Here is a 20941-nt window from a genome sequence, read left to right on the forward strand (position 1 = left end):
CCTCCTGTGCTGCAGCTTCCATCCATTGCTCCTTGTCCTATCATAGGGTGCAAGTGAGCAGAGCCTGTCCCCTCCCTCCTGACCCCCAGCCCTCAGATATTTATAAGCATTTATTAATCCCCCTCTAAGTCTCCTATTCTCCAGACTAATAAGTCCCAGGTCCCTCACCCTCTCCTCATAAGGCAGTGCCCCAGTCCCCTAATCATCCTCATTCATTTCTCTGTTGACGTTGCCCTGGGTTATAAAATGGAGATGTTTGCTACTTGGGTCATAAAAGATCCTTGACATTTTTGTTCAGAGCTGGCATACTAGTCCTCACTGGAGCATTATGGCAGCAATTACACTTAGGTCACATATTTCCTCTGCAGATTTAGTTGCTCAGTGTTCTTAATTCCATGCCTAAAATGCACTATTTCTGTGTCATACTGAAGACTTTCATTCCACCTAAAAATAGGTGCAGTTTAATATTGGATGAAATATAGTCTAGCATACATTTGTACAGAGTATGAATTGCTGTCAGCTTTATAGCCAGTAAAGAGCTAACTTTAGGAAAGAGAATTAAAGTGTCTTGTTTTACTCCCTGAAATTTTAACTGGGGGTAATTTGACTCTGAGTCAGCTGTTAAATACATATTTGGGGAAAAAATGTCGTGATGCTAAAGTCTAACTCACCAATAGTTAACCCTAACTAATCCTTGACTATTTGGGGTGGTTTAATCAGTATTCCTTGAACATTAAACATGGGCTACTGCTTGTTAACTGTGCTTTGCTTTCTGTGGACAGGTTGCCTACAGGTCAGGAAAAGAGCAGTTTCTTCACCAGTACACCATCAGCAAAGATGAGCCTGTCTTCACACTGGCCAAAGCAAATGCTGCCAATATCAGTGAGGTAATGTGTAAGACAGAGGTTTGGGTCCTCTCACTCCTGTCAACAGTTACAGCTGCTGTTGAAATGTTTGTTCTGTAGGTAAAAGTTAGGTTCTCTCTCCAGGAAGGTCCAAATGTTTGAAGTGTTAAAACTTAACATCTAGATGTAATTACTTGCTTTTAATTAAATGCTGGTCTCATTGGATGTTCTGAAGACTCTTGGAGTTTGAAACTATGTATTTTCCACATGCCTCCAAATGAGTGGCATATTGACAGGTTCACTGGACCCAGTGAGATAATGGGGTCACAGTATCCACTGTTACAGGATGTAAGTGAAGACATCAGGATCTGGTCCTTAGACATGTGATTGTTGGGTGTGGGGAGCATGCAGATCTGATTGTACTTGAGGCCTTTTACTGTGACTATAGGACAAATAGAATATGTAGATAGCAATAAAGAGACTGTGTTATTATATCTTTAGAAACTCTACAAGAGTAGCTGGGAGAAGCAGAAGGAAAAAGGATTTGAGCTTCGTCTGGATGCTTTGTCATTCTTGACAGCTAAGGCAAAGAGGGATCTGGCAAGTGATGTGAGTATGGACTCTAGCAGCCTTCTTTATTCTTAGGACAGCTGACAGTCCAAGTTACTAACAGAGTGTTGGGGATGTGTCACATATGCCTCAGTGCCCTGAGCCACCCTCACTTGATTCATGCTAAGTAGCAATGGAGGAGTTGTTTGAGTGATTGGCATTCTGTAATTAGTCAGAAGGTTTGCTCTGAGCAATTCAGAATTTTTCCCCCATGTGCTGCCTGTGTTTTCCTCTTCTCTTTTTGACTGGAGGGTGAATTTTAGAGCTCAGAATAAAGTGAAAAATCTCCTATGAAACATCATAGCTTAATATATTTATGCTGGCCAGAAAATCCCTTGAAGAATCCCTCAATGCTTAAAGAATGTTTTTCCTAGAGAGAACAACAACAAAAAAAGAGAATGATTTGTTTCAGCTTTTATTATTATTGAGGAAGGGTTTGTTCTTTATAAACATTGAATTATTTCTGAGGCATTCCAGTCTCTTTTGCAAATGGACTTGACCATTGCTTTACTACTAACAAAACTGTCAGTTTGGAAGCTTAGATCATTTACACGTGGTCTGTTTGTTTGTGTGTGTTTTTTCTTCACAGATTAAATATAAAGAAGGTTATGAGAAGATGAAGGGCAAGCTGATTGGAGTAAAAACTGTGGAGGAAGATTCACAGATAGCTCATTCCCTTCAAATGTCAAAGTTGCAGAGCGATCTGGAGTACAGGAAGTCATTTGAGGACACAAAGAATCAGTTCCATGTCTCCATGGATATGGTTAACCTTGTCCATGCCAAAAAGGCTCAGAATCTGGCCACAGATATAGGATACAAGACAGCACTCCATAACTACACAGCCCTGCCTACTGACATGAAAGTGGCATGGGCCAAGAGGGCATATGGATTGCAGAGTGATGTAAGTTCAGAGCTTAATCTCTTTCAGTACCCTTTCATTCAACTTCTATAGACACTTAGGGCTGAGTTTCTTCAGAGGCTTATGCTTCTAATACCATGACATATTAATACATCTTTTTTGTTGTTTCTGACTACTAAGCATTTAACCTTAAAACAGTGAACATTCACCACTTGTTTGCTCAACAGATATCTTTTGTGCAGTGTTTTTGAGGAGAGCTACAATCCTGTTTATGAGTGGAGCTTCTTCAAAGCTTACTTCAAGTATTAATATAAGACTAGGTTTCATAGAGGATGTACTTCTCTAACCTAATGTGCAAAGAGGTTAAATAATTTATGGTGATAAAATGGGTGATAAAATTCCATGTGGAGGCCACATGGTCAGCTGTAACTATCAGATGAACTGTTTGATACTGTAAATGGTTACTGTAAATTAGACATTCCATTCTGAGGATTTAAGTCAGAGCTTTTCAAGGAGTCTGAGGTAGATAACCTGTACAGGTCTTTTTGAGGTATTGCTGCTGAAACCCTTCTGGCTTCTGTGAGAAATAAAGCTCCAGTGCTTGTATAAGTCTTTTGAACCCATCAGACAAGTTGTAGGAGAGATTTAGTGAGGAAAGTAAGAACTAAAACACAATAAAACACTTTCTCTCCCATATAACAAAAGCATAGGTGTTGGGAAATGCTAAGTATAATTGTTTATTGTGGCCAATCATTAATGATCTTTTAAACAGTGCACTATGGACACTAGAACTGAAGTTTTTGCCATGTTAGAGTATAGATTAGAAATGACAGTAAAGTGTAGACCACTTCTAAGAATTCCCTTGCCAAGCACATTGCACAAGCGCTGGCAAGTTCTGCTGCTTCTATTTCATTCTGTAATTTATTTTTTCTTCTGCTTTCCTTGCAACTTTGCAATAGTGAATATGAGAAAAGCAGGCACTAATTTGACTTGATTGTTGTTCCTGATACATCTGAATCCTTTAATGGCATTTTAAGTGTATGAACACCAACAATAGGACCTTTTTTTTTCCCCCCCTTTCCTTTGTCAGAACCGATACAGAGCAGATTTGAACTGGATGAAAGGAGCTGGATGGATAGCCACTGGGTCATTAAATGTGGAGCAGGCTAAGAAGGCAGGAGAACTCATTAGTGAGGTGAGATTTCATGACAGCATGTAACAGAATTTGCTGCATAATGCGTGCAAAATGTCTGTATAAAATTAAAATAATTTCCACTCAAAGGGGAAAGAAAAAGGCTTACCACATGAAAGGCCTCAAAACCAAGGATAGGGCTGGTAATTAGAGGGAAACCAGATACCAAACACACACCAGTAGGAGTCCATATAGCCTTTGCAAAAACAAAGTAGGTGACAAATGATATTATGAATAATAATGGCAATCAAACAGTGCTCAATTGCTACCCACTAGCCTACCTTTTTAATGAAGCAGAACAGGAGAGATGATGAAAAGATGCAATGATTGGACCAAGAACCACTTTTTGCACGAGGTACATGTTCCTTCTTGCTCCTTTTTTCATGTATATTCACTTTATCTATTGAAATTCATATAGGTGTCTCTGTCTGTGGCTATCAGCCCAAGCAGTTTCTCTCCCTATTTCTCCTTATAAGCAACATCATTTACAGCAAAAGGTGAAATCTAGAATCCTTTGTGCCAGCCCCATGGTGCCTTCAAAGGAAGTTCTGGTGGAAATGGTTAAAATGTTCCTAGTGTTCTGTTATTTCAGAGGGGGTCCTACTGGCCAAATTTGCTGCAGTAGGAGACTGAATCCTGTGATACATTTTTAAGGTGACTGCTGATGTGGGACTCACCTGTGCATTCACTCAATGAGAATAATAACATAACCACTGGTGTAGTGGTTCAGAAAAATATGGTCATCCTTTCACATCTGCCTGATGGCTAACACTATTTTTTTTCCTATGTAATCATCTACAGTGAAGAAGAATGATTTTTTTGGGCAAAATAAGCTAGATCTTTAGCTAGTGTAAAGCGAGGTAGATTAAATGGTGTTGGATGATGGGTTGGACACAATGATCTCAAAGGTCTCTTCCAACCTGGTCTGGTCTGGTCTGGTCTGGTCTATTCTATTCTATTCTATTCTATTCTATTCTATTCTATTCTATTCTATTCTATTCTTTCTATTCAGCAATGCCAACTGGAATAGTAGCTGTGTATTTGTACAAGTCTATCTTTTTGATGTTCTATTAGTAAAAACTGCAAAGTAGAAATGTAGAATAGAATAGAATTAACCAGGTTGGAAAAGACCTTTGAGATCATTAAGTTGGACTTCATGATCTTTGAGGTCTTTTCCAACCTTATTGATGCTATGAGTCCAACCTATCATCCAACACAAATCAACTAAACCATGGCACCAAGTACTCCATCCAGTCTCTGCCTAAACACCTCCAGGTGACCTGCTAGGTTGTTCCTCCCAACCTTTTTGTGAGCACTAAATAATTTTAGGTGGCTGTGAACCTTCTCCCTTCAATACATGCATACAGTGACTAGCCCTTATGCTGCTTGGCCTTTGGAATGGGCTGCCCAGGGAGGTGGTGGAGTCACCATCACTAGAAGTGTTTAAAAAAGAGACTGGATGAGGCACTTAGTGCCATGATTTAGTTGATTAGATGGTGTTGGGTGATAGGTTGGACTCAATGATCTCGAAGGTCTTTTCCAGGCTGGTTAATTCTGTAATTCTGTAAAAAAGCAATTTCCAGAATATAATTTCTGGGATCTTTATATAGAGAGTATTTGGTCAACTCTTCTACAGCTGATCAAGGCAAGGCATCAACCACTTTTTTTCTCCATTTAAACTTAGTAACATTTTTGATTTCTAGGGGATTGCTCTCAGAAACTAAAACTTTGTTCATAAGCTTGTAATACCTTAAAAGACTTATTGTGTTTTTCATTGGTGTTCTGAGTCCCCACAGAGCCAAGATGTTGCCTCAAATAAATTTCTGTGCATCACAGCTTAGTTTCAAGGAGAGTAAGATGCCTTTAGACTCCAAACACTGAGATACAAACAATTTTCAGAAGAGCCATGAACTTACTGACTTGGGAGTTCATCACAGGCATCAGGAAATGTTGGTATTTGGAGAAGGATAAGAATATTGATGGGAATAGGAGAACTCATGCAGGAAGGGAAGCTTTTAGTGACCTGACCATATGGCAAAAGTGTCACTTTACCATCAAACAGCCTTCATCTTAATTATATGTGTGTGTGTGTGTGTATACACACATATATATATATGTGTGTGTGTGTATAATAAAGTTATTTCAAGAGCTACTATAAGTCCTTTCAAGCAAGCAGAATAGAATAGAATAGAATAGAATAGAATTGAATTAACCAGATTGGAAAAGACCTTTGAGATCATCGTGTCCATCCTATCACCCAACAGCATCTGATCAACTAAACCATGGCACCAAGCATCCCATCCAGTCTCTTCCTAAACACCTCCAGTGATGGTGACTCCACCACCTCTCTGGGCAGTCATAACAATTAGGCACAGTGTTAATGACTGCACAGATTTGCTATGGGTGTTAGGAGGAGACCTAAAAACCCTGAAACAACAAGCTGAATGGTTGCCATTATTAATGCACTAAAATCAGATAGCTTTTCTTGCTTAAAGAAACTATAAATAAAACATATATTTGAAGTAATCTGAGAGAGAGAAAAAGGATTTTAAAATTCTGAGTTCTGGAATATTTAGGTAGGCAGGACCTGATTTTTGCAATGTTTTCCTTCTCTTTCAGGAGAAATACTTTAATATTAATCGGCAAAAGGTTATTGTTAAATCGAAACAAATATTAATCTGAAAGTACCTAGGACATAAAGATAAGGAAAGAGGAATAATAATTATGTTCACAAATTCACTCTAATCTCCAGCAACCTATGATTTTTCTCTTTCAAATAGCATGAAAGAGCAGCACAAAATTCACAGCTTTGATCTTTTTCTGCTCAACAGAAGAAGTACCGTCAGCATCCATATGCTTTGAAGTTTACCAGTATTAAAGACACTCCTGAGATGATCCAGGCTAGAATTAGTTATAACCAGGCTGTGGATGTAAGTTATAATGTATATACATTATGATTATAAGAGTGGTATCCTCTTTGAACGACCTGATTGAAGCACTGGCTTTCTCTCTCATTTTTTTTTTTTTCTCTGAGATTATCCTTGGGAACCACAAAACTTCTGTGTTCTGGTGTGGTGCATCTCACAAAGAGTGTGTTTCAAGCTTGGAATGGGAAGTCACAGAGCTCCCACTGAAGTGAATGGGAGTTTCCTCTAAAAAGGCCTTTCTGTTAATTTCTTTTTTTAAATTCTTTTTTCAATAGTAAAATTTAGGAGTAAGACTGACCTTTGACCTTTAGAGACTTTTGGCCTCTCAAGATTAATTCAGGAAGAACCCATGTGGGGCTCTTTCCCCTTTTCAGACAGATCATTCAACTTCCAGCTCTTTGGAAACAAAATGTTAAAGCAGCATGACAAGGAAGAAAAGAAATTAAATTTCAAGCTGTCATCCTGCTGAGAGAGAAATCCAGGAGGGGAAGCTTAAAGGGAAGAATTGAGGCTGTTTGGTGTTTAAACATGTTTATTTTTAATAGAAGAGCGATTTAAAAATATTGTAGACTTAACTGGGATAATGCAGAAGTGAATAATAAGCAAAAGTCACTCAAAAAAGACAAGTTTCAAACATGAGAGGATGTTTTATTGTGAAAACAGGTATTTTTAAAGTGAAGAAGAAGATGAAAGACTTTGTGTAATACACATGCTATTGTAATACTTATAGTGTCTGTGCCTTTGGTTTAATTAATAAGATCCAAAAGGCTTACATCTCAGACAGGATAAATATAAAGTCATTTTGTTTCACTGAGCCACAGTCAAAATCAGTCTGCTGCTCTACTTCTTCACACATGGAGTTCTCATTAGTTTTCCTCTTAGGGAGCCACGACACAAGTGGGCCTCCTTGCTTCCAAGCATTTACATGAGCAGCCCAGCAGACCCCTGGTTTACAATGGGATCAGTCACCTTCTGAGGTGATGGACCACCTCTTTGCAGCTAGCTCTAGAAATAAATTTGGAGTAATTGCACAGATAATGACCATTGTGTTTATCTGCTAAAAATGGACAGCTCTGGGGAGTTGTGTCTGGGGAACTTCAATTCTGCAGATTTCTGTATTGGTGGGCCACTCCTGGCTGCACATCCCTTATAAACCCTGTGTTGTCTCACTCTCCCTATTCACATGTGTTGGAAGTCTTATCAAATCAATATTCACTGATCTGAATTTTCATATACGTTGATCTACACCCTCAAAACTTCAAGGAGTTCCTCACTAGCATATTCTAGCTGATAGGTGTAGCAGACTTTCACAACTTGTTGAACAGTTTTTAACTGATACAATTGTCTGTATTTATTAATACTACTGCCACATTTCTGTAGTCTTGGCTTTCCATAAACCTATTTGTTAATGGTTTTGTCTGAACCTAGTGATTGAGTGTGTGCTGAGTGCTTGCTGCTGAAATTCATCTCTGTTTGCAGAGGCTGTACAAGGAGCATGGAGAGAGTGTAAAGCATCAGTATACACCAACGACAGATCTTCCTGAAATCCTTCAGGCCAAACTAAATGCTATGAATATCAGTGAGGTACAAACCTGACCTTTATTACTTTAAAAGGCAGTTAAAAAGTTGATAGTGCTTTGCTATTTGTCCTACACAGGAAAGCACACTACATTTCTTTCCTTTCCCCAGTATATGATCATTCTGTGGTCTAGATGTTTCTGAAGTAAGATTGGAAATAAAACTTCTTATGGAACTTCTCAGAAGTTAGAAAGGCTAAGAATGAACAACAACAAAAGAAGACTTTTTTATAGTGGGCATTTGTCACGTGGTTATTCCTTTTGTGTGTTGGTAGTTTCATTTGTGTTAGCCCTCTGTGTCAGGAACAGAATGAAACTAGTCTGGGAATGTTGCTGGGATAATCATAATAATACTCCAGTGTCAACCCTTTGAACAGTAACTCTGCTTTATTCCTCTTCCATGTTTCCTAGAGTCGCTATAAGGAGGCCTGGAGAAAGATGAAAGATGGTGGCTATCAACTCAAACTAGATGCCATTCCTTTCCAGGCAGCAAAGGCTTTGGGTGAAATCCTAAGTGATGTACGTGAACTTAACTGCTGATACTGTCCAGTTTGCCAGTCGCTCTAGACTGTTTCTGCTCTGCTGAGTGACTCTTGATGGAAACAGCATGTCCAGCCAGCTCTACATCTGGGAGACACCTGGCTTTGGTCTAGTTAGTTGTGCTTTTGGAGGTGCAGGCACAAGGAAGTATGTTGGTAACTACGCAAAGGAAGGTCTACGAAATCAAACATCCAGTAGCAAAGCTGAATGACTTACCTTACTTGCTGTACTGACTGGACAATCAGGGATGGTTCAGGAGCTGTCACCCACTGTCAGGGCATGCATTAGAAGAAAGAGCTTACTCAGGAACTTCTACTCTTCAGGGTTTTTTTGGGGTGTCCTTTGAAGTTTGTAGACATATACAGATTAATTTCACGTATAGGAGAAACTTTTCTAGAGAGCTGATGGAGAGAGGCTTCTCAAAGGTTGATTATCAGCACTTGCACCAGGTTCTTGTCTTCCACAGTAACTAATCCAAGCTATTGGCAAGTGTTCACTGGTGCATTTTAAAATTTATTTTTCCTAAATGGGATAAAATGTTAAAATGTTTGTGTAGGTGAGGTCTTCCTAACATCTACTAAAGGTTCATTCAGACTTCTTATTGTATTGAGTATAGCTAGGATTTATTGTCCATAGATCTCTTTCTGTAATATGAAAACCCTTTTGTTCAGGTTCTAACAATCTGACTAATAGTTCACTCCTGTTCACTTTTCTATCCTTATTTCCTTTTCAGCACAAGTATAAGGAGGCATTTCAGAAAATGAAAGGACAGATGATTGGCTCCCATGGTCTGGATGGTGATATTCATATTGCTCATTCAGTCCATGCAGCATCTCTGCAGAGTGATGTGAGTACCAGAAAGGAGATGTGAGCATTTTGGAATTGGTTTCCTAGCAATGAGTAGTTCTTCATGCAAGATGGACTTAGCCATGAACTGGCTGTGGAATAGCTCATTATTTCAAACCTAGTTTGCTCTTCCACAGCCAGATATGCCAATACAATCATGATACCCTTAGCATTCTTTTACATTATTTACAGTAACATTAATTTGACAATCAGAGAAAACTGTGAGTACTTGCACAATCCCCTGCTGCATACCACTGTTGCCTTGTGTAGGATATTTTACTTTGTAAAAGTATCACTCAGAGGTAGGTTAAACTGAGAATTAGTAGTGGTCTTTGTCCAGAAGTAAATTAAATTTGGTAGAGATACAAAGGTATTCAGTGATTATTTTCAATTTGCTGGTTTCCTGAGAGACTAAAGGATGAATGAGTTTGTGGAATTTGAAGTTGGACTTGTTTGGTTGGGGAATGACTCCCACTTGGTCTTGGGATATACTAAGAATCACCTAATTTGTTTATCATCTACAAGAATTGTAACTGTTCAGTGCCTTTTGAACACTGTGGCTTCTTCCAGAAAGCAGTGAGCTATTTGTTTGGACATAAAAAAACCCTAATTATCTAAGAACTATTTATCTTCTTTAAAATTGTCCATAGTGAGTCTGACTGGGGATAAAGATGGGAGAGTGTTAATGCATTTCAGTGAGTGCTGGAATTCTTTCTTCTGTGGTGGTATACTTAGACATGCAGGTAACAATAAAAACCTGTAAGAATTCATCCATCTGTCAGGTTACTCTTAAGTCAGTTTGATGATCATCAATAACTCTGGATGTTCATTATCTGGATGAACAGCTTGAACATCTCACATTTGCATAATCTGATTGGGAAATGTCATGTGAAAAAAAATTCTTTGAAGATTTCTGTGCCTTTCTTTTCCTAGATGGAGACAAGAAGTGAAAAAAAAACCCTTCACAACTAAAACTGATATTTAAAGCTATGAAATTAAACTGGCCAAATGGATGGAGATAACAAATATTTGTATTGAGGGTTCATACTAATTCTGATACAGATATGGCTGGTTTGCATTTTGTCCTCAGGCAGTAGCTTCACTTTTTTGTTGTGCCTTCTAGAAATGCAATGAATTGAGATTTCATTTTTCAGTTTGGTAATTCTGTAGACTTAGAGTTTCTGGTTTTAACAACAACAAGAAAATTGTCAGCTTAAGTGAATATGATGTTTTGATGAAGAATAGGATGCTACATATTCTAATTGTAGGCATTGATCATTCACAACATAGTTAAACAAGTGGTGGAACTTACCTTTAAAAACAATGATATGTACTGGAAGGCAGAAGATATATGGAGAGTGTCTCTTCAGATCAAACCCTGAAATCTAATTGCCATGTTGTGGTATCTATGTGATCTGGTTTTAATTTGATAGGTGAAATACAAGCAAGGTTTTGAGGACACAAAGACTCACTTCCACCTGCCCCTGGATATGATACACTTGGTACATGCCAGGAAAGCTCAGTCTTTGGTCAGTGAGCAAGAATACAGACAGCTGCTGCACCAGTATACTTCTTTGACTGACGATGTGAGATTGCGATGCGCCAAGAATGCGTACAAACTACAGAGTGAGGTAACTGCAAAACACCCCAGCCATATTTCCCTCTTGGTTCTGATGCAAGATAGTTCTGTTCCAAATCATGACAGCTGACAGCGTGTATTTGAGCAGCAGCTGAGGGGTAAACAATGGCTGTTCCCCCTTGGTTACGTTCAGGAATGAGAGGTTTATCTTACTGAGCAGCTGTATGATGTGTGTGATCGCATTATACCAAGAGATAAAGTAGAGCAGTCTTTGATGATCAGGCAGAGAAGTGTTTGCAAGGGAGGATGATTGCACTGTTGGTGAAATACTCTTTTAAGGATCTTGCTAACCATGCAAACTCTGCCAACTGGTGTTTGAGTTGCTTTGTATCTGTGTGGAATTCACGTGTGCTTTCAGAAGAAAGTTGCCTATTGTTAAAAATCTGACTTGTTAGAGACTTACAAACTCTGGCCTAAGACATAGCTGCAGAAATTCTAAAGATCAGTTTAGCTCACTGTATAACTTTGAGTAAAATTAACTGGATACTGCCTTACAAATTTAAGGGTAGGCTGTGTCTGTAGGCACAGCCTCGAGCAAAGGGCTTTTAGTAGATTACATTGCCTCTGGAGACCTCAGAAGGGGCTATATCTTAAAAACATGTCTGACCCAAAAGTGCTTCTGTGTATCAGTTTAAAGCTTTCAGCCAACATTCCTAAAGAGGGCAGACTGTGTTCAAACAAGTGTAAACAAGTGCCAGTTATGCTGCCCTAACTGGAGTGAAAATGCATGAAACAAGAGATTCTGAGGCAGGTTTCCATCCATGTCACTCTCTGAGTTGGGAGTGAAATGCTGATTTTCAGCAACACTGCTTAGAGTGCAGTATTTCTCTCTTGCCAGCTGGTGCTAGTAGTTGACAAGAGGTGAGGACCATACTTCCAGTGTTGTCTTCTTTTACCTTCTGACCCACAATGGTGTATGCAGCACCATGATACCTTTGAGTTGAGAGATTAGCACTGGACAGACCTGAGTGGAAGAGGAGCTGGTTCTGCACTCCTTGGTGGCTAAACAAAAGGAAGACATTGTCCATTTCCCTTTTAAGTAGTTGGCTGAACCAAAAAGCCTCATTAACTAAAGCTAGCTCTTCCTTTAGGAAGCAGTAGCAATTTCCACATATCCATCAAGTAGGCAAAACTGTGTTTCAGTAGTTGTTTGGTCTCTATATCTTTTGAAGAAGAAAACACGATGATCTACCTTCCCCTACTCATCATCAGGTTAAGTAATATTTGTCATCATGTGTCCACTAGTAACCCATTGGTAACCTTTGAAAAAGTACTATTTACAACAAAGTCACTGCTGGTTGTGGTGGTCTGGGAAATGCTTTCATGAAGCCTGTACAGTGGCTTAGGAATAGTTTTCCTTAGTGTTCCCTACTCATATTATGACCACTCAGAACTGTTAAAAACCAAGGCTGTTTTGCCTGCAGTTCCACTCATTAAAAAGTTACCAGAGATATTTTCATACACTTTTCTAAACTGCCTTTATGTACAACTAAATAACATCTAGCTGGGATGGATGTGTTCTATGTGAAGAAAATTCACATATCTAGGAAAAGTTTTTTCAAGGTTACAAAGAGAAATTAGAGTCCAAGTATCACTCAGGATCTTGCATCTGTATTGCAGATCAATCAGGGCTGCATGCACACAGACATGTGTATGAATTCTCTGTGGTAGATACTAATTTTAATGGAGTTATTTGACAACTGTTATTGTGTGGGTTTGGATGAATAAATATAGGGCATCTCATATGCAAGCTTGTAATTACTTCTGCTTGGTATTCCTTAGAATCTATACCGGTCTGACATGAACTTTATGCGAGGAGTTGGATGCATTACTCCAGGGGCCCTAGAGATTGAAGGAAAGAAGAAAGCTTCTGAACTCATCAGCGAGGTAACAAAAGAGGGTTTTGATTTCTCCACTACAAACAAGAGTTTGCCAGATGTCTTTCTATTAAACTGGGCTGGCAAAGTGACTCACTGGATAATGCTAGGCTCCCTCCCCTTGTGTTTGATCATACCGTTCGTGTCCTAACTGCAGATGGGTGAACCTGACGGAGTTCAAGGTTTTGCAGACTTTGCTAACTGCTTTCTCAAATCTTTTCTCCTGTGTTTCAGACCCAGAAGGTTGTCATGCTATTTATTTTGGAATTAAAATAAGCTTTTTCAGCTAAAAACAAGGCCATGCCTATCTCTAACAAGTACCTCATACTGTTTCTCCAAAATTAGACTGCTTCCTCTCTTGTCTTCTTACAGCTTCTCCTAGTTTCAAATCTCTGATCTGTTGCCCATATTCACATAGATGTTAAATTGAGAAAAATAAGAGTCCTCTTCCTAGTAGTGTTCTAGTGAACTGATACCTGCTCACAGTGATCTTGCAGTTATTTTGTCCACAATTCTGACACTGGCCCACAGGGCAGGTGGAACTTCACTTTTCTCACAAAAACCTTCAGCCAGCTTGTGCAGCACCTGCTCACTGATAGATTGCCTTTACTGTAATCAGATTGCCTTTACTGTAATTCCACTAGCCAGGGTTAATGACACCAAGGAGGGAAATAATCTCATTACTGTATTCAGCATAGCAGCACTTTTTCTTTTACACCTTATTTACTTCTCATTTCCCCTGTGAGATTTGAATGCCCCCAAATTCAGTGTAGCAAAAGGTCAATTAGTCTCATGATTAATAGACACACACCCATTGCAAAGGAGGGTTTTAAGCCCAAGAAAAGAATACTAGACCACTGGGTTTGGAAGAAGTCCCTTATTTCTCTGGCAAGACTAAATAACTGACTGTAGTTATTCTGTTCATTTTTCTTTGTGTGTGAACTCAGAGTAAATACCGTCAGCAGCCACATTCCTTCAAGTACACATCGGTGACAGACTCTCCTGGCCTCCTTCATGCAAAATTCAGCAATATGATTGCTAATGAGGTAGGCTCTCCTAACGTGAGTCAAAAAAAGAAGATGCTTTTCAAAAATGCAGAGAGCTAGGGATGGAGGAGTGGGAAAGAGACAGCCTCTTCTGAAAGCAAAATGCATCAAAAAGAAAGCAAGCCTCACTGATCTGTGCTTTTTCACAGGGTGCATTTTGTGCTTTCTTAACATTTAATACCATTTTCCATTCAAGCCCTTTTAAAAAGCTTAAATATTACCCACACAATAGAGTCCTGTTATTAAGTTGAGGGTTTTTTGCATGAAACAGCTTGATCAGGTCTGTGGGGTGTTCTTGAGGGAGCTCATTTGCATGGTATGATCCAGAATACAGAATTAACCAGGTTGGAAAAGACCTTTGTGATCACTGAGTCCAACTTATCACCCAGCACCATCTAACCAACTAAACCATGGCACTAAGTGCCTTATCCAGTCTCTTCTTTAAGCACTTCCAGTGATGGTGACTCCACCACCTCCCTGGGCAGCCCATTCCAATGGCCAATCACTCTTTCTGTGAAGAATTACTTCCTAACATCCAGCCTGAAGATCCTAAAAAAACCAAGAATCCACTTTTCAAATTTTGGGGGATAAAAAACCCCAAACCAACAACCACACAACAAAACCCCTAAGCAAATTATCATAATCATCTAAAATAATAAAAGGAAAAATCCAAGCTTGTAAATATGGCCAGTCTACCAGTAAGGCCTGCCCTTTTATTTAACACACATTTGTGACACCCTTAATGCTCATAGATAAGTAGAAAATAGAGTATTAATAAATAGGCATTAAAAATACACAGAAGATAAATCCCTAACAATGCACAATAATACAAAGCTTTTGCATGGATTTGAAATATTAATAGATTCATAGATTCATAGAATGCTTTGAGTTGGAAGGAAGCTTAAAGATCACCTAGTTCCAAACCCCCTGCAGGGACACCTCCCACTAGACCAGGTTGCTCAAGGTCTCATTCAGCCTAGCCTTGAACAGCTCCAGGGAGAGGGCATCCACAACCTCCCTGTGCAACCTGCTGTAGTGTCTCACCACCTTTACTGTAAGGAATTTCTTCCTAATATTCCAACTAAACCTGCCCTCCTCAAGATTCAATCCATTCCCTGTCATCCTGTTCTTTTGGCCTGCTGGGAACGTAACAATGCAAGGCTAAGAAGGTAGTGGATTATCATTGTGATATATGTATAACAATTAGTGCAAAAGATTTTTATCTCCAGAAAAAAAAAACCTGCTAAACAACCATGCAATTGCAATTGCAATGATATATTCTTAGCTGTTTTTGGTACTGGCTGACTATAGTTGCAGTAATCACAGAATTATTGAGGCAGAAAAAGACCTCTGAGGTCATCAAGTCCAGCCTATGATCTAACACCACCACATTGGCTAAACCATGCCACCAAATGCCACATCCAATCTTTTCTTAAAGACCTCCAGTGATGGTGACTCCACCACCTCCCTGGGCCAGGGAGGTGCCTCCAGTGCCTAATCAGCCTTCCTGTGAGGAAGTGCTTCCTGATATCCAATCTAAACCTCTTGTCCTGTCACTGGTTGCCTGGGAGAAGAGCCTGACCCCCACCTGACTATAACTTCCTTTTAAGTAGTTGTAGAGAGTGATAAGGTCCCCTCTAAGTCTCCTATTCTCCAGGCTGAACAACCCCAGCTCCCTCAGCCTTTCCTCATATGACTCATAAACAACTTTAGTCCAATAGAGAAAATTAATGGCAATTGTCATTGTGATCTCTTCCCTAGCGCCTGTATAGAGCAGCAGGAGAGGACAGTCAGCACCACTATACACCAACTCTGGGTCTGCCGGAGTTTACACGGGCAAGAATAAATGCAGCCAACCTCAGTGACGTAAGAATTTGTTCTGTATTTCATATGCTTGTTTGGGATGGATGATAAACTGTGCAGTGATAAGGAAGATGGATAAATAGAGGGCTTTTTTCTAGGTCTCTTCTATTTATGCTTTCCCTGATTTCATTATAATGATGTTTATCCCCCATAGAATCATAGAATCAGTAAGGTTGGAAAAGACCTCAGAGATCATCAAGTCCAACCTATCACCCAACACCTTATGACTAACTAAACCGTGGCTTCAAGTGTCATGTCCAATCCCTTTTCAAACACCTCCAGGGATGGGGACTCCACCACCTCCCTGGACAGCCCATTCCAATGGCCAATTACACTTTCTGTGAAGAACTTTCTCCTCACATCCAACCTAAACCGCCCCTGGTGCAGCTTGACACTGTGTCCTCTTGTTTCTTTGCTGGTTGCCTGGGGGAAGAGACCAACCTCCACCTGTCTACAACCTCCCTTCAGGTAGTTGTAGACAGCAATAAGGTCTCCTCTTCTCCAGGCTAAGCAACCCCAGCTCCCTTAGCCTCTCCTCATAGGGCTGTGCTTGAGACCTCTCCCCAACTCTTCTCTGGACACGTTCATGTGTCTCAATATCCTTCTTAAACTGAGGGGCCCAGAACTGGACACGGGACTCAAGGTGTGGCCTAACCAGTGCTGAGCATAGGGCAGAATGACTTCCCTGCTCCTGCTGGCCACACTATTTCTGATGCAGGTCAGGATGCCATTGGCCTTCTTGGCCACCTGGACTCATTGCTGGCTCATGTTCAGCCTACTGTCAACCAGTACCCCCAGGTCCCTTTCTGCCTGGCTGCTCTCCAGCCACTCTGACCCCAGCCTGTAGCACTGCAGGGGGTTGTTGTGACCAAAGTGCAGCACCTGGCACTTGGACTTGTTAAATGCCATCATGTTGGACTCTGCCCATCTGTCCAGCCTGTCAAGGTCCCTCTGGAGAGCCCTTCTACCCTCTAACAGATCAACACCTGCTCCTAACTTGGTGTTGCCTGAAAATTTACTAATGGTGGACTCAATCCCCTCGTCCAGATCATCAATAAAGATATTGAATAGGATTGGGCCATATATAGCATATATATGGATTTGTGAGTATATTAAATCTACAGACAGGAGCAGACAGGTATTTGTCTGAGTTTGTAGGATTTCCCAAAGATAATTCAAAAAAAGCCCCAACAACCAACAAAAACCCAGACCCTTTGATTATGAAGAATGAGACTGTAACACAGAATAACAAATGAAAGAGGGTTCCTTTGTTTGTTCCTTTGTGCATTTCGAAGTGAAACAGCAATCTACATGTGCCTTTCCTACTTTAGGCAAAATACAGAGAATCTTGGCATAATCTCCGTGCTCAAGGCTACAAGCTGACAGCGGAAGCACTCCCGTTCCAGACTGCCAGGGCCTCCAGAGAAATTGCCAGTGATGTGAGTTGAATGATTCAACCTTCCTTCTTGCCTAATTTCTGTTAACTTCATGTAAAACAATGTCTAAAGCAGATTTTACTGAATTAAAGCAACTCCATAACCGTGTGAGACAAGTGTGAGACAGAATATATTACTTATGAATGAGATTCTTTGTGTGAATTAAAAAAAAGGGGAGAGAGGGAGAGGAAGAATCGCTGCTAATCGGGAACCAAGCTCGGTTAAACATCTTCCAGTGGGAAATAGCTAGTGAATTAAAGTATTTGCAGGCAGAGAAATCAGAGGAATTCTGCTCCTTCCCGGCCTTTCAGCTTACAAAGTGCCCACTGATTCTGTCCACCCTGCCTTGAGCTGAATTTTGGAAGTGCCTGGCGCTCCTGAATCGAAATTAAGTCAGGAGAAGCTGAACGTTCTTTGAATCGCTGAAAATCAGGAGCTGCCCATCTTGTTAGGAACTGAAATTCAGTGGGTGCTCTTGGAAGTGTGTGTCCTCTTAATCTCTGAAATAGAGGAAACAAATCTTACCCTTACACATATCCTTTTGTTTGGCTTGTTCTTTGCAAAACACTGTGCCCTGACGGTATCTGATTTCTCAGACAGCATAATCATAGTATCATAGTGTCAGTCAGGGTTGGAAGGGACCACAAGGATCATCTAGTTCCAACCCCCCTGCCATGGGCAGGGACACCCCACACTAGATCAGGCTGGACAGAGCCTCATCCAGCCTGCTCTTAAACACCCCCAGGGACGGGGCCTCAACCACCTCCCTGGACAGCCCATTCCAGGGCTTCACCACTCTCATGGTGAAGAACCTTCTCCTCACATCCAGCCTGAATCTCCCCACCTCCAGCTTCATTCCATTCCCCCTAGTCCTATCACTACCTGAGATCCTGCGAAGTCCCTCCCCAGCATTCCTGTAGGCCCCCTTCAGATACTGGAAGGCCACAATGAGGTCAGCTCGGAGCCTTCTCTTCTCCAGACTGAACAGCCCCAACTCCCTTCCTCAGAAGAAATGTAATAAATTCCAGGAAAACCTGACAATTAAGTTAAACTTAGTTAGGAAAGTCTCCATTGTGTGTAGTATTTATTCCCATATTTTATCTCTGATGTGATAAAATATGGCTGTATTTAATGTGCATTTGTTTTATGAAGCAACTCTTTCTCACTGTCATTTATAACCATATTTTGCAGAGTGCTTCTGGTTACATCTTCAGATCTGCTCTAAAGGGCACAAGTCCATAATAGAATTACATCCACTTACAACAGATCTGAATTTGTCCCTTCATCTTGGAAGCACTTTATAAACATTAGCTACTGTAATTTAATCCCCGCAACTCTCTTGTGTGGTAGATAAGTGTTATTATCCCATTTCAACTACATTATGAACTCTTCAGGGCCCAGGCCTTCCCTTTAAAGTTCCAAGCACCCTGTTGATGCTGTATAAATAATCATTATCATCATCATCACTATTTCACAGAAAGGATAAATGCAAGATCATAGGAAGAGTCATAATCCCAGGTAAAATGAGAATGAGAGGTTGCTGGTGCTTACTCTTCTGCTCAGACCACCATCTTAGGCTTCTCAACATAGTTATTGATCCAGGAAAACTGGATTTACTCTTTAAAATAGCTGGGTGGCATTTGCAAATCTGAAGGCTACAGAGTGCAGGATGAAATATCTTTTGTATGGATTTTTTCTTTTTTCCTCTGTCTTTTCTTTGTTTCTCTTATGTTCTCATTCCTAATGATGGAAGTATAATTCTGTGGGGGATAATAAAAGTACATAATCTAAGGTTAAATGCCATCAATGCTTTGGGCACATTCAGAGAACCTTTTGAGATGTACTTAACTTTAACATTGTCGCTACTGTGGTATTTAAATTTGAGAGACTTCCTTCAAGTGCTGCATACCTTGGCTGGTGTGACAGACAACATAGAAGTTTCAGTGATTTATCATGAGCTAGTTAGGTAGAGTAGCTCAAGTTTGGCACTTTGTCACTTTTACTCTTTTTTTTTTTTTATTTTCAGTACCAATATAAGCACAACTTTGTGATGGAGAGAGGAAAGCACATTGGTGCCAGAAGTGTTCTGGATGACACCAGGTTGCTGCATTGCTTGCATGCCGCCAAATTGCAGAGCGAACAGGAGTATAAGAAAGGATCCCAGGATGTATGGTCTCAGTACCACCTGCCCATGGACATGGTGAACCTCGTCCATGCCAGGAAAGCCCAGGCCTTAGCAAGTGATCAAGATTACAGAAAGAGGCTCCATGAGTTTACAGCACTCCCAGAAGATATGAAGATGAAGTGGGCCAAACGAGCCCACATGCTACAGAGTGAGGTAAAGACTTCCCTTCTGTTAGTAGCAAACTGATTTTATCAATAACAAAGCTTGAGTGACTGGCACACACTGGATATTGACATGGAGCAGAGAATTTTGAAAGGCTGCTTGGAAATTTGTACTTGTGTAGCAGCAAGGTATCTGATTGCTCCTCACACATGGAGCAGATGTGAATCAGAGCTTCTTGTGTTATGAACCTGATAGAAAATCACTGTGGTCCATGTTATTTATTCTAGACATGAGAGATACATACAATCATGTCTCAACTGTGTGAATCACAGCCAGTCAGTGGTTTGGCAGCCACCCCACAAGCAGAATTCTTTGGGTGGGAGGTTAAAGGCTAAGAGGATGATTTGGGATATATTAGAAGGTCACGTCACAAACAGTGATGGTTATATAGAGTTCCCCAGCAGTGTTTGCAGGAATTGCTCATCCAAATCTAAGGTCAGACAAACTTTGATGACAGAAATGATGGAATCTCACTGTGGATCACATTCATGCTTCCTTTGCATGTACCTTTGTTCAGGGACAAGCCATTGTCTGTCTGTAATTTCAAACGTGTGTGTGGAGTGCATGCATAAAGTTGCATGGACACAGAGAGCTGTGTTTTGGTGGTTCATGGACCAATGTTATTAGCTGCTCTGTAGCAGGAAGCTCGATTCAGGTGGGTTTTTTGTTTTGTAAGAAAAGGGACAGAATCAGTCAGCAGGGAAGTGAAAATGTTTTTTCACAATGTGATGCCAACTCTTTATAGGTCCTTATCAAGCTGATCATTTACTGAGCTCAGGATTTTATTGTGAGATGAACTGACAGGATACTCTTCACTGCCAGGACTTTTTTTGGATATTCTTGGGATGGTATAGAAGCTGCTGGTAGATGCACTTCTTTGCCTTTCCAGCTTCCATTCCTGCCTCCTTTAATGGCTAGCAGATGGCATACAGGTAGTTAGATCCAGGAAGGCAGGATTTTTTGCTATTTACTGATGTGTGATGGTGGCTCACATGACAGGAAAGTGACTATTTCAGGGACTTAGTCCTGAGACCCTAACAGCATGTGCTTCAGAGCTTGCCTACAAAGGGACAGGAGAGGAGAAGAGTAAGAACCTCAGCACTTGGCTCTTTACCTTTACACCAACGTGTTAGGAACAGAGGTTTTCTGATACCTTCACTATCTAGTAATGTACAACGTGGGATGGAGCTATCTGGCTGTTAATGTCTTTTTGCATCTTGGGGCGCAGAGGGGAAGCAACTGAGAAAATGGGTGATTGGATTAAAGGCACACAGTGAACCACTCTTAGTCTGAAGAAGTAGTCAGAAATGTGGGGATTGTGGGTACTGTACTGGCTTT

At 40.5% G+C, this 20941-nt stretch overlaps 1 protein-coding gene across 1 annotated transcript in view; it reads left to right on the plus strand.

Annotated features, from left to right (window-relative positions):
- The window catches only part of NRAP (nebulin related anchoring protein), a 56898-nt gene that overhangs the window by 29411 nt on the left and 6546 nt on the right, over positions 1-20941 (plus strand). The window contains exons 22-35 of the mRNA XM_068139346.1: positions 783-887; positions 1347-1454; positions 2044-2355; positions 3404-3508; positions 6337-6435; positions 7912-8016; positions 8421-8528; positions 9283-9396; positions 10829-11026; positions 12817-12921; positions 13859-13957; positions 15719-15823; positions 17152-17259; positions 19283-19594. Of these exons, the coding sequence (XP_067995447.1) occupies positions 783-887; positions 1347-1454; positions 2044-2355; positions 3404-3508; positions 6337-6435; positions 7912-8016; positions 8421-8528; positions 9283-9396; positions 10829-11026; positions 12817-12921; positions 13859-13957; positions 15719-15823; positions 17152-17259; positions 19283-19594 (1983 nt within the window). The remainder of the gene's footprint in view (positions 1-782; positions 888-1346; positions 1455-2043; positions 2356-3403; positions 3509-6336; positions 6436-7911; positions 8017-8420; positions 8529-9282; positions 9397-10828; positions 11027-12816; positions 12922-13858; positions 13958-15718; positions 15824-17151; positions 17260-19282; positions 19595-20941) is intronic.

This window comes from Melanerpes formicivorus, unplaced genomic scaffold, assembly GCF_026170545.1.
Source record: "Melanerpes formicivorus ecotype bairdi unplaced genomic scaffold, bMelFor1.0.p_v2 SCAF_6, whole genome shotgun sequence".
Classification (NCBI taxonomy): Eukaryota; Metazoa; Chordata; class Aves; order Piciformes; family Picidae; genus Melanerpes; species Melanerpes formicivorus.